The sequence below is a fragment of the Ovis aries genome, chromosome 23 (genome assembly GCF_016772045.2).
Source record: "Ovis aries strain OAR_USU_Benz2616 breed Rambouillet chromosome 23, ARS-UI_Ramb_v3.0, whole genome shotgun sequence".
NCBI lineage: Eukaryota > Metazoa > Chordata > Mammalia > Artiodactyla > Bovidae > Ovis > Ovis aries.
In genome coordinates this window covers 11,087,915-11,102,401 of record NC_056076.1, presented here as the reverse complement: position 1 = coordinate 11,102,401, position 14,487 = coordinate 11,087,915, and the positions used below count along the sequence as shown (strand labels likewise).

Sequence of the window (14,487 nt, the reverse complement as noted above, 5' to 3'; positions counted from 1 at the left end):
GTTGCTGTTGTTCAGTCACCAAATCGTGTTTGACTCTTCACAACTCCATGGACTGTAGCCTCCAGGCTTCTCTGTCCCTCAGCATCTCCCGAAGTTTGCCCAAGCTCATGTCCAGTGAATCGGTGATGCCATCCAACCATCTCATCCTCTGTTGCCCCTTCTCCTCTAGCCTTCTATCTTTCCCAGGATCAGGGTCTTTTCCAGTGAGTCAGCTCTTCACATCAGGTGGCCAGAGTACAGAAGCTTCAACTTTAGCATCAGTCCTTTCAATGAATATTCAGGGTTGATTTCCTTTAGGATTAACTTGTTTGATCTCCTTGCTGTTCAAGGGACTCTCAAGAGTCTTCTCCAACACCAGATTTTGAAAACATCAATTCTTCAGCTCTCTACCTTCTTTATTGTGTAGCTCTTATAAGTGTACGTGACTACTGGAAAGACCATAGCCTTGACTGATCTATAACTAGCAATAAACTGGGATTTAGGTGTGATCAAGGCAGCAAGACAGCAGATTAAAAAGCAGAGACGTTACTTGCCAACAATGCTCCGTCTAATCAAGGCTATGGTTTTTCCAGTAGTCATGAATGGATGTGAGAGTTGGACTATAAGGAAAGCTGAGTGCCAAAGAATTGATGCTTTTGAACTGTGGTGTTGGAGAAGACTCTTGAGAGTCCCTTGGACTGCAAGGAGATCCAACCAGTCCATCCTAAAGAAGATAAGTCCTAGGTGTTCACTGGAAGGACTGATGTTGAAGCTGAAACTCCAATACTTTGGCCACCTGATGCAAAGAGTTGACTCATTTGAAAAGACACTGATGCTGGGAAAGATTGAGGGCAGTCAAAGAAGGGGACAACAGAGGATGAGATGGTTGGATGGCATCACCGACTCAATAGACATGAGTTTGAGTAAACTCTGGGAGTTGGTGATGGACAGGGGGGCCTGGTGTGCTGCAGTCCATGGGGTTGCAAAGAGTCGGACACGACTGAGAGGCTAAGCTAAACTGAAGGCAGCAAGCTAAGACGCAGAGATTCAGTAGACATACCTCTGGTTCCTTTGCCTGGACCTATCTGTTGATACCACTCTGCTGCTTAGTATGGACTGAACCCCAGAATGAATGTCTCTTGCCACTGCATTAGGGTGAACTTTTCCTGAGGATAAAAATTCATAGTAGTCCTTCCTTTTCAAAATATACTGTTTGTGTTTTTTTTCTTTTAAGAGCTGTTCTAGCAGATTTTCAGTTCAGTTCAGTTCAGTCGCTCAGTCGTGTCTGACTCTTTGCAACCCAATGAATCGTGGCACTCCAGGCCTCCCTGTCTATCACCATCTCCCGGAGTTCACTCAGACTCAAGTCCATCGAGTCAGTGATGCCATCCAGCCATTTCATCCTCTGTCATCCCCTTTTCCTCCTGCCCCCAACCCCTCCCTTTTCCAATGAGTCAACTCTTCGCATGAGGAGGCCAAAAAGTACTGGAGTTTCAGCTTTAGCATCATTCCTTCCAACAAACACCCAGGACTGGTCTCCTTTAGGATGAACTGGTTGGATCTCCTTGAAGTCCAAGGGACTCTCAAGAGTCTTCTCCAACACCACAGTTCAAAAGCATCAATTCCTTGGCGCTCAGCTTTCTTCACAGTCCAACTCTCACTTCCATACATGACCACAGGAAAAACCGTAGCCTTGACTAGACGGACCTTAGTCGGCAAAGTAATGTCTCTGCTTTTCAATATGCTATCTAGGTTGGTCACAACTTTTCTTCCAAGGAGTAAGCGTCTTTTAATTTCATGGCTGCAATCACCATCTGCAGTGATTTTGGAGCCCCCCCAAATAAGGTCTGACACTGTTTCCACTGTTTCCCCGTCTGTTTTAATCTTTCCTAAATAGTTCTGTGTCATATTCTCCTCCTTTATTACTTTATGAGTGTGTGAGTGAAGGTCACTCAGTCATGTCCAACTCTTTTTACCTTCATGGATTATACAGTCCATGGAATTCTCCAGGCCAGAATACTGGAGTGGGTAGCCTTTCCCTTCTCCAGGGGATCTTCGCAACCCAGGGATTGAATTCACATCTCCCACATTGCAGGCGGATTCTATGCCAGCTGAGCCACAAGGGAAGCACAAGAATACTGGAATGGGTAGCCTATCCCTTCTCCAGCAGACCTTCCCGACCCAGGAATTGAACTTGGGTCTCCTGCATTGAGGTGGATTCTTTACCAACTGAGCCATCAGGGAAGCCCTTTATGTGTAGTAAAGAAGGGCTTCCCAGGTGGCGCTAGTGGTAAAGAACCTGCCAGCCAGTGTAGGAGACAGAAGAGCCATGGGTTCGAACCCTGGGTCAGGAGATGCCCTGGAGAAGACAATGGCAACCCACTTCAGTATTCTTGCCTGGGGATTCCCACAGACAGAGGAGCCTGGCGGGCTATAGTCCATAGCATTGTGAAGAGTCGGACGCAAATGAGGCGAGTTAGTGTGTATGCACGTAGTAATTAATACCTATGCTTCTTAAACCACGCATCTTCCTCAAAGATGCCTCACAAGAAAATTGTGTTCCATTACCCTGGATCACAATGATAATTATAAATTAGGAATACTTCAACCAGAAAAAAAAAATGACTCTTGTACTTGTTTTCATCTGTAATATTTCTTCAACAGCTTGATAATTACATCGTGTCCAGTGGTAAGTGGAAAATATCTATTTAAAAGCATAATGAGAAAAGAAAACTTGCACGTAATGTGTATATTCAAGCAGTTTTTTTCCCTGCCAATTATTGTTTAAAGCTGCCCTCCATACTTATTATTTTAACCTTGTGAAAGTTTAGCAAAAGTAAACTGCATGAGTTCTAAAAATCTGTAACACAGTTTTAAACTTAAAAAAAAAAAAATAACTAGAATAAGTAAATCAGCAGTAGAAAATTTACCTTAGAAATCTTTTGCCTGATGTTCAGTATATAAATCATTCTCTGATGGGTTAACATGCTGTTCAAAGGAACATATGCATATTTTGTGTTCAGCCATCATTACTCCATTTTTGAACAGAAATGTAGCAGCATAAACTTTTGTTTCTACATGCATTTTGCATTTTTTATACAAGTATTCATTACAAAAAAATTAAATATAACATTAATTATAATTAATTATAATGTTAAATATAACATTAAGTATTTCCATCATTGTATTTCATCATTGAGGATCACGGAGGCTTTCTTTTTTAGTTTTATATTTTTAGTGTCAAAACTTTCATGATAAACATTATCTTTCATGATAACATTCTCAGTTTCATCTGATGACTATATTGGCCTTTTTTATGATATGAAAGTGTAATGTTTTCAAAAGCAAAACATTAATAAGTACAGTCCTGACATTATAGTAATTTATAATCATACCCTTCTACATCATCTCAAGTAGTTGTCACAGTTGTTCAGTGAAGTTCAAGTGCAGGTATTTTATAGAGGAGGGGAACCAGGAGAGTAAAGACAAGATCAACAGTCGGGTCAGAAACAAGCAGAGTGGAACGTGTTCATAGAGGGAAGAAAAGTGGGTCGGTATATCGAATTGATTTTTTTACCTCACTAGATTGAGGAATATTTTCCATTTTCAGATGGATCACAGTGATAGATCAGGTAGTTTATATCAGGTCCTAGTTGATTAAATAAATGCAAGAAAAATGTTAGAATGCAGTGTATTGATCTGTTGTTGTTCTTTATAATCTTAAATTGAAAACATAGTGTTATTTGCTCAGTGGTGTTCAACTCTTTGCAACCTCATGGACTGTAGCCCAGCAGGCTCCTCTGTCCCTGGAATTCTCCAGGCAAGAATACTGGAGGAGGTTGCCATTCCCTTCTCCAGGGGATCTTCCTGACCCAGTGATCGAACCCAGGTCTCTCACACTGCAGGCAGATTCTTTAATCAAAAACATGGTATTCTGCCATCTGAGAACGTCCAACAGTCTATAAACCCTCTTTATGCATCTGTGTCTGTGTGGAGTACTGTATAAGACTTAGGGAAGCAAGAATAAGAAAGCATGCCTGTCCCTGCAGGACTCTGCCTCTTGGGGAACACAAGGGTATCAATGTGCAAGTATTACCCTGGGCATAGAAAACAAGGTGTCTGAATTCCCTCTCCCTGGTTTCAGAGGATTAGCGAGAACAAACCAGAGATACGGGATGTTATTTGTTTAGTCTCTTTTCTTTCTACTTAATGCTATTAAAACTTAAAAGGATAGAAATGGAAATAAAACAGGCACTACTGTTTCACAAAGTGAATTACAAATTTACAAAATTTACTACAGTAGTTTGTTAAGTATGTGGAATATGATGATAAAGAGAACCCAGCTCTTAGAGTGTGAAAACAGCTAAACCAGATTTTCAGTAGAAAGCAGAATTAAAGGCATTTTGTCAGAGAAATGCAAACAACGTGTCTTGGGGGTGGTGTGGGGAAATAGGATTGTTAACATTTCAGTAAAAGGGACCTTTCGTTATGTCGAGCTGGGTGTCAGATGCTGGATGAGACGATGGAGGCCGGGTCTATAAAGGGATGGACATACTTGCTCTGCTCCGGCCGCAGTGACCGATCCCAGGTGCCTGGGGCGTAGAGAGCCCTCTCGGATGCGGGAAAGAGACACTGGGGGGATGGCCCATGGCCACATGGAGCCTGTGCTTAAGATCTGGGGTTAAACCCAGAGACCATGGGAAGCAATTAGATATATTTGATGAAGGCTGTGACACACCCTATACTATACTTTAGTGTAGTTTTAGGAAGATCATTGCTGACATGCAATGTAACAGCGTAGATGATGTGAGTTATTCAACGTGAATAGTCGCCGGGGAGTTTTGTTACAGCCCAAGTGGAAGATTTTAAGATTCCAAGCTGGGATTATTGTTCAGAAAGACTGAAGAAAGGGTTAATGGGTTAGAGGTGATGAGTGCGTATTCCATTGAGTGTGGGATGATGGAGGCCTAGTGGATTATTATTATTGTTTTTTAGCTGGAGAATAATTGCTTTACAATATTGTGTTGGTTTCTGCTGTCCAGTGTGAATCAGCTCTGTGTATACATATATTCCTCCCTCTTGGGCCTCCCTCCCACCCCTCTAGGTCATCACAGAGCGCTGAGCTGAGCTTCCTCTGCCAGACAGCAGCTTCCCGCTAGCTCTCTGTTTTATACCTGGTAGTATATATATGTCAGTGTTCCTCTCTCAATTTGTCCCATCTTCTCCTCATAGTGGATTATTAAACAGATTATACTTCAGGCACATGTGAAGTGTGCTTTGCATCCTGGCCTGGGTAGATTATGATGGAATCCAACAGTTTCATATTCTTACATTGTTATCCAACACAGTGGTGACACAGAGACACTGGATTCGCATCATACTTGGTTCGCCTCTATGCTTGTTTGGTAGCCTTATCATGAGCTGGACTCAGCTAAGAGATGTGTGCTCCTCACTGTGTCCTCATTTGCCCAAAAAAAAAAAAAAAAAAAAGAAAAATGTAAATATTTACTTTTGGAGCCACAACAAATATTTTGAAAAAGATATAGAGATGCAGACAGTAAAAATGAGGTGTTTTGTTTTTTTTTTTCTGGTGAGAAATCAAGATTTTGTTATTGCTTAGTTGAATCAAAAGATCAGGTTTACGGGGATATTGGCAAATGAAACAGGCAAAACATCATGAGTTCAACTCTGCTCCAAATTGAGTACAAATCTTTGTTTTTATGGTGTTTTTCATTTATTGCTAATTTGTTCACTTACCGTATTGGGACCATAGAAATTTCTTTTTCCCTGGCCAGAGGTCTTCACTGTAAAGCGTCCTACTCTAGTCTGTAATAGTCATTTACAAAGACTGTGCAGCCGTGTTTGTGTGTGTGTGGAGGAGGCGGGGGAGACTGCATTGACACGCATCTTAGATTGCCATTCTGTAGTTTCTCAGCATTTTTGTATGCTGAGCATGCTTCTTCATCACAGAAGGGTATTAGTTTTTCCTAACAGCATGGGTTTCACTTCACCTATTAAGGAGAGTGTAGTGGGTGAAGCGTTACAGATTTAGTGTGGGAATCATTGATAATTTCATCTCCATCTTAATGTTTCCTGGTTGATCATTTACTTTCAACCACAGATGCCTCTACTAACCTTGCAAATACACCAGGTTAGACTCACAGCGTTTTTATGCTTCTGAATTTTGGCAGTGGTTACAAGCCTAGCAATAGTCCCAGCTAGGAGAAAAATGCCAGTGATGGGGAGGGTGGTGGATTTCAGGGCTCCTGCGATAGATGTGTGCGTGTGCATGTGTGTGTGTGGCGGGGGAGGGGTTGGTGATGGTGGTGGCAGTTAGATGTGGAAGAGAAGAATGCTGATCCTTGAATGACTGGGAAAACGAGCAATATGAGCCGTTTTTACCTTTCAGCTCTTTCGCTCTCAATAATGGAGAAAACTAACGATATCACATAACGTCAAATATGGCATCAGAGCTCAGGCTGAAGGTCAGTCAGGATTTCGTGGAGAGGAAGGTGTCCTCCCTTACCTGAATACCCCGAGAACATCGGATCACCTTGCTGTGAAGACGGCCATCTTCAGTTGATAGGAATTAGTTAAATGAATCACAAGGGCTGGTCCCGTGAATGGGAGCCCATACCTTTGGTTAAAGATGCAGCCTGGGTATTACTTATGTATTTCCATGGTCAGAAGCTCTTTCTAATATTTCACACTACCATCAGCAATAGTGTAGAGACCCTCTGCTAATGCAGAGAGGAACAGATGAGGCAAGGAGGGGTCGAGAGAGTGGCTGTGAGAGGTGTGTGCAGCGGGGGACTCTGCTCCTTGCTTGTGCCGTCACTTCAGTCGTGTTTGACTCTTTGCGACTCCGTGGACTGTGGCCCACCAGGCTCTTCTGTCCATGGGATTCTCCAGGCAAGAACACTGGAGTCGGCAACCATTCACTTCTCCAGGGGATCTTCCCAACCCAGGGGTTGAACCTGCGTCTCCTGCGTTGACAAACGGATCCTTTACCACTGAGCCACCAGGGGAGCCCCGCTTTATTCTCACCTGTCATCTTTTGTCTCTGGACTCAGGTCTTTATATTGTTGAATGTGTTGGAGTCTACTGCTGTTCTTTGATGTCAGAAAGGTCCCTTCTGGCACATTGTGAAGGGTGTTGATGTAAACCCCTGGAAGCATTGAGCATCTTTAAGATCTAGGGGGGCGATCTGGTGGGGATGGGTTGTTTATTCTGCCCTGGGTTGAGTTCTCCTTTGTAGCAGCTTTTAATGTCCTCCCCTCACAGGACACAGCCTGTCCACCAGAGGCAGGATCACAGTGCAGGAGTAGAGGATGGGCTTTCCACCAGGCTGTGCGTGCTGTGCGCTGAGTCCCTTTAGTCATGTCCAGCTCTTTGCAACCCCGTAGACTGTAGCCCGTCGGGCTCCTCTGTCCATGGGATTTTCCAGGCAAGAATACTGGAGTGGGTTGCCATGCCCTCCTCCAGGGGATCTTCCGGACCTGGGATCGAACCCACATCTCTCATGCCTCCTGCATTGGCAGCTTCTTTACCACTAGCCCCACCTGTAGGGATGCAGCTGCAGAGGGGCCACGTGACCGCAGGCCTTTCTCTACCTCAGTTTCCTAATCTGTTAAAAGGATGATGAAGTCAGTTAGTGTGAGCCTGGGATGGGTTACTCTGTAGAGAATATTAACAGTAGTTCCTGGAACACAGGGAGTACTCAATAAGTCAAACTTTAGGGATTTTTAGCTTGTCTCATACAAGCTATTACATATGTATGTAATAGACACCCTGAGAATGACTTAAGAAAATTAAATAATTCATTATATTTCAAGAACACGTCTTCTCCATATGCTGGATAATCTTGCTGCAGAGTGATTCACTCGCTAAGGCAACTCTGAACAAAGCTAAATTAAAACTTGTGCCAGAAATTAATTTTTTGGTATCATTTTGTCCTGGCTGAAAACTACAGAAACAAAAGGATGAATCAGGTACTTAAGTATTCCGAAGCCGAGTATAAACACAGCTGTTACAGTGCAATGGAAGGATCACTCACAGAAATTCATGGTACAAATGCAGTATCCTCAACAGCTGAAGATGGAAATGGACGGGGTGCCTACTTGCCTGAATAGTTTCTCATATCCTGTATTTTTCGCACTTGGTCTTTTTCTTGCGATGGCAGGTGGATTCTTACGATGAATCCACTCAGTGGATTCCACTGAGCCACCTGGGAAGCCCCATGCCCCTTGTCTTTTAAAGAGTGCCAACATAGTTTTGAGTGCCAACATAGTTCTGCAAGGCAGCCTTGCTATTTGGTAAATTGGGTTTTCGCCTTTGTATTAATTGCAGTCCAGAATCACAGCGGTTCCTGAGGATGAAAGATTGTTGAAATTCCGGATTGGGTGCTGCATTTCTCAGGTTATGAAGTTCAGGGAAAGATGTAATTATTTCCGAGTTTCCTCAGGTTCCTCTGTTCGACATAATGTTCTGACATACACAGAAGGGACAGCTCCAGATATGAAATGCAAATCAGTAGGGGCTGCCCCTGCAGCCAGAGCCGGGGTTAATCATGCAAATCTAATGCAGTGCTTGGTATTTCAAGAAAGGTTTTAGTTGAAGTCTCAAGCACATATTGATTTAAAATTCCTACTTCAGAGAGCAGTGTAATTTTTTTTCCAGCTTCAAATTTTAAAATATAGAAGGATTTGGAGACTCATTTAGTGACTGGACAGCCATCCGTACTTAATAATCATGAGAAGTTGTGGGGGTGCTAGGAAAGGGTACCCGAAAAGGATGTGATGATTTCTAAGCACTTTACATAATGTATCAGATCTAAACTTATGAATGCTCTCGAACAAGTCCCTTTGCTTGGAATATGATTGAATTGACTGGTTGTACATGTTTACTGAATATCTGCTCTGGTCAGTGAAGATGGCTAAAACTGGCAAAGATAGACAAGTTTCTAACTTTGGGAATGATATAAAATTCCTTTGGAAGTGAGGCTGGGTACCAGAAGAAATGCAATTGTCTTGCTCACGAGTGCAAGCTGACACATTCTAAATAGCCTTTTCCACTGTGCACAATACGGGTCCGCTTATCTTTCCAAGAACAATAAAATTTCATGTGCTGCTGCCTGACATTAGAATTATTTTTACGTATCTCCGTATCGCTGACTCTCTTGTAAGTTAATCTCATCTCACATGAATTTTTCACCAGCTTCACTCTGATGTTGATAAAGGAGATGGTTCCATCAAATACATCTTGTCAGGCGAAGGGGCAAGTTCCATTTTCATTATTGATGAGAACACTGGGGATATTCATGCTACCAAGAGGCTGGATCGCGAGGAGCAAGCCTACTACACACTTCGAGCCCAGGCATTGGACCGGCTCACCAACAAGCCCGTGGAACCCGAGTCGGAGTTCGTCATCAAGATTCAGGACATCAACGACAACGAACCCAGATTCTTGGATGGCCCGTATACGGCAGGGGTTCCCGAAATGTCGCCTGTGGGTGAGTAAGCGCAAGTTGGTCTGGCACTATCTGATTTGGGGAGGTTTATGTTTAAAATTAAATCATCATAAGTACCAGAAAAATATCACATTAATATTTGTATAGAAATTACTATTTTGAGTGAGGGAATGTTTGAGATGTGTTAGTGGCCAGTGTCTAAATTCTACTTTTTGACACATTATTTTATTTGTACGGAAATTTGGAAATTCTTCTTTTACACTGCTCAGTGTCTTCAAGAAATTACGTAGGTCTTAGCATCCCTTTTCAATTTAATATTTAAAATATAAAAAATGAAGGAAGCCCCTGGCAGACCAGTGGTTAGAATTTGGTGCTTTCACTGCCCAGACCCTGGGTTTGATCCTTGATAGGGGAACTAAGATCCTACAGGCTGTGTGGTACAGCTCACCAACCCCTGCCCCCACCAAAAAAAAAATTAAAATTATGCTTAAGAGGTTTAAAAAAATCTTCCGAATAAACTTAGTATCAAACAAACAAACAAACAAAAAATCCAGACACATTCTTGTGATGGTTTAGTTTTCTTTCTCCCCATGTTAGGATAATAATTCACTATTCTAAGCATGTCTCTAGGGCCAGGGTATCAGGTAGACTATCAGTGTAGCCAGGCTAACATGTGGTCTGTTTCTTGTAGAGTGTGCTTCAGCCCATAAATGTCCATTCACCTGCCACCACTAATCTTTTTGTAATTTCTCCAGAAATTTAGATGCATGAGAATTTATACTCAAATATATACTGTTTATAATGATGGTAAGGTGATGCTCAGTGTGAGATATATAAAAGAATAATGAAGGCTGTTATACCAACAGGGCTTCTGACCATTGCCCCATGACTGGAAAAATAGAAAGTAGATTACCTTTAGTATATACTGTATTTCAAATACTATTAAATTCTCTTTTAAATTCCACTTGTTTAGCTACCTTTGGAATAGTTTTCAGCCAGTATGTAACTTAGATATGGATGATCTTACAAGATTTAAAAAAAAAAAAAATTGAGGCTAGAACAGAGACCAGTTGATTTATATATTTCATTTCCTGTTGTTTATGGTACTGAAGGAGGAAGTTTATTTAAAATAATAATGGAGCTTGTATTTTTACACCTATTTCAACTCAGGTCTTTAACTCGAAAGTTTTGTGTATATATGCTCAGTCATGTCTGACTCTTTGAGACCCCAGGGTCTTTGAGATCCCAGGTTCTTCTGTCCATGGGATTTCTCAGTCAAGAATACTGGCGCGGGTTGCCATTTCCTACTCAAAGTTATCTTCCTGACCCAGGGATTGAACCTATGTCTCTTGTTTCTCTTGCATTGGCTGGCAGGATCTTAACCACTGTGCCACCTGGGAACCCCTGAAAATGTTACCAATGTGATATAATACTTGACTGATTGTGACTTGTTGTATTTTATTGATTGATTGTGATTTGTTTTACTTGAAATAAAGGTCATTGCATTCATTCCAGCCTTTCATCTGTACATCTGCTATGCAGGGAACTGGAATTGCAAAGATGTGTATTGCTGCTGTTGCTGCTAAGTCGCTTCAGTTGTGTCCGACTCTGTGCGACCCCATAGACGGGAGCCCACCAGGCTCCCCTGTCCCTGGGATTCTCCAGGCACTGGAGTGGGTTGCCATTTCCTTCTCCAATGCATGAAAGTGAAAAGTGAAAGTGAAGTCGCTCAGTCGTGTCTGACTCTTCGCGACCCCATGGACTTCAGCCTACCAGGCTCCTCCTTCCATGGGATTTTCCAGGGAAGAGTACTGGAGTGGGGTGCCATTGCCTTCTCCATGTACGCTTTAGGGAAATCACAATTTAGAGACCCTGAATTTCTGTTCCTATCAGATGGGAGCTAATTGCTAAGTCACTTCAGTCGTGTCCGACTCTGTGCAACCCCATAGACGGCAGCCCACCAGGCTCCCCCGTCCCTGGGATTATCCAGGCAAGAACACTGGAGTGGGTTGCCATTTCCTTCTCCAATGCATGAAAGTGAAAGGTGAAAGTGAAGTCGCTTAGTCATGTCCGACTTAGCGACCCTGTGGACTGCAGCCCACCAGGCTCCTCCATCCATGGGATTTTCCAGGCAAGTTACTGGAGTGGGGAGCCATTGCCTTCTCCGAGGGAACATTATTTTGGGACTGTGACTCTAGCCGCTGAAGAAATAACTGAAAATGAACCCAGGGTGCTTGTGGTCAGGAAAAGTTCTGAACCACAGTGGCAGCAGCTGCCTATAATTATCTTCTGTGTAAACATTCTTTGACCAAACAGGCTTATTCACACCCTTTCAATACCACCCACACCTTCAGAATGCTTCCTGCTGCTCTCATTTAATGACAAAAACAACAAATATGATGACAGCAACAATAATGAGATTTGGGAGGTTTTAGAGAGTCCTCCCCAAAGTAGTAATGTTTAGAGAAACAGGAGGTTTTGAAGTGTGTATGAGCAATTCAGTTCAATGCTACAATTCTCCTGGGCACTTTTGGTAGTTTTTGTGGGCTTGATAAGGCTTTCCTCTCCTAAGCAGAAGATAGCAGTGAAATTGGATTAATGTGAGCTTTTTGTTCTAGAGGTTGAACAGCACACTGTAGTTTTAGTTCCAGTGGTACCACTCTGAATCAAACAATACGACTATTATACACATGTGTAAGTTATTTTATTTATTTGATTGATTCCCGCAGGGTCAGGACTTTTTAGAAAATGATTTTCAAATGTCTTCCGGATTTGTTTGACAGTGAGAGAGTTCACTGGATTAAACATCCAAACTTGAGCTAAGCACAGTAAATGCTTATATAAAACATATATCTTATGGATTTATCATGACTCTTTATCAAAGTGTTTACTTGTAACCAAATAGTTATAATAGCCACTAAATAGTGTGGTATATACAACACAAGTTTGCTCTGTTTATTGTTCAGGGCTATTTTTTCTTGTTCATTGTATACTAGCATAAGATTTGAGACCCTCATAGTCACCTAGGATTGCTTATTTGTTGTCATAAAAGCATAGATAAGCACAAGAATGGGTGTGTGTGTCTGTGTGACTGTATGTGTGTGTCATAAATTATTTAATGAACACTTAAGAAAAAAAATTCCTGGTGACTTCCCTGGTGGCTCAGATGGTAAAGTGTCTGCCTACAGTGTGGGAGACCCAGGTTCAATCCCTGGGTCGTGAAGATCTCCTGGAGAAGGAAATGACAACCCACTCCAGTATTCTTGCCGGGAAAATCCCATGGACAGTGGAACCTGGTAGGTTACAGTCTATGGGGTCACAAAGAGTCGGATACGACTAAGCGACTTCACTTTCAGAAAAAAATACATACGACAAAATTCACTGAGGTATAGTTTTCATTATTTTGTTGCAGGTCGTTTTCCAGTGAAGTAGGAAATGGGTACTTAAGCATATCACCGGAGTAAATATTCCTGTAAAGATGGTGAATTATAGAGGAAATTGAGAATATCAAAGTCATTGATTCTAACATTGTAAGATAGTCAAAATCTAGTTGTTAAAAAGATTTTTAAATATACATCATTCACCATTTGGTCCTGCCAAGCAGCCACATGGCACAATCTCCTAAGTCTACCAAATAAAAAAATAAATCTTCAGAATGTAAAAAATGACACTCACAATTTTTACCCAATTTGAAAGGAAATGGAATCAGTTAGGGAAATCATAATGTGGAAAAGAAAATAGATTTGTAGTAAGATCAGCATTTAATGACTTATTTAAGGAATTTTGAAAGGAAGATCTACATAGAAATAGATCTAAAACAGATGTTAGATGAAAAATGCCATGTTTTCAAGAATTTATTAGAAACCAACTTGAGCCTTGAATGAATACATAAAGGGAGTTGTCTCATGCCCATCAACTAGGACATAAATGCTAAAATATCCTGTGCTTACATATTTAAACGAAGCAAATATGGGTAGCTAATATTTTTAAGATGAGATTCCAAGTAGAAATGAAAACAACAGATCACACTAAATGCTTTCTATCTGGAATAAGTGAATGCATAGTAAAAGGAAGAAGCAATATGACATTCTATCATACAAAATGTAGAAAAGCAAACCAGTGTTGTGATTTTTCAGGTTATCATGTTTTTTCTCCTTTGGAAGGGTTTGGTTTCCGTGTTCATTTCATGCTTTTGTTATAAGTCAGTTAGTGAAATGAAAAAGACTGCTAAGAGATAGACTAGCCACCCAATATCCAGTTAAATGTGCCAATCAAATATTCTTTATTAACTTACTCAGTTACTGAAGTTCCCGTTTCTGTTGCTGCAGCAGGAGGGTTGCCCCATGATTTGAGTGTCAAGGTGCTAGAATCTGTCCTGCTGCTTTTTAGACTGTGATTGAGACTTAGAGGTTGCTCTTATAGACCTTGATGGATGAGATGCTTAAAAGTTGAGTCCCACCCAATTCTGAGAATATATCCCTGTATAACTTGGCATTGTCCGTCCTATTTTTTTTTTTTTTTAACCAACATCTTTTCGTATCCCTTAAGTATTTCTGAGGAATTATCATTTATCATCTTTTGGAGTTTGTCTTAGACACAAAAATGTATCCATTTTTCACATACCTGAGAAAAAAGAATGAAAACTGGAAAGCATCTTTATATCTTTACACTAATGCAGCATCTTTAGTGTTTGGTGATTTCTCATTTTATGGCATTTGGGAGTTTTTAATTCATTGATTTTTGGATTGTCATGTAGGGACCTCAGTGGTACAAGTGACAGCGACGGATGCTGACGATCCTACATACGGCAACAGCGCTCGAGTGGTCTACAGCATCCTGCAGGGTCAGCCATACTTCTCAGTGGAGCCCAAAACAGGTAAACATTGACATGTGACTCTCCTTGTAAAGTCATTATTTCTTTCTTGGCATGGAATTAATAGTTATTTTGATTCAATGTGGTTGAAACTGATGACACTCTATTTTTATTGTGCTTTTCTCAAAATGTGTACGATGGTAATAAACGGCATATTATTTATAGA

The 14,487-nt window shown here is 41.4% G+C and overlaps 1 protein-coding gene across 5 annotated transcripts in view; it reads left to right on the top strand.

Moving 5' to 3' along the window:
- Positions 1–14,487, top strand: part of CDH7 (cadherin 7) — a 142,625-nt gene that overhangs the window by 58,869 nt on the left and 69,269 nt on the right. For all 5 annotated transcript variants that reach the window (XM_060405191.1, XM_060405190.1, XM_015103578.4 and 2 more), the window contains 2 exons: positions 9,196–9,490; positions 14,205–14,324. In XM_060405191.1, the coding sequence (XP_060261174.1) occupies positions 9,196–9,490; positions 14,205–14,324 (415 nt within the window). The remainder of the gene's footprint in view (positions 1–9,195; positions 9,491–14,204; positions 14,325–14,487) is intronic.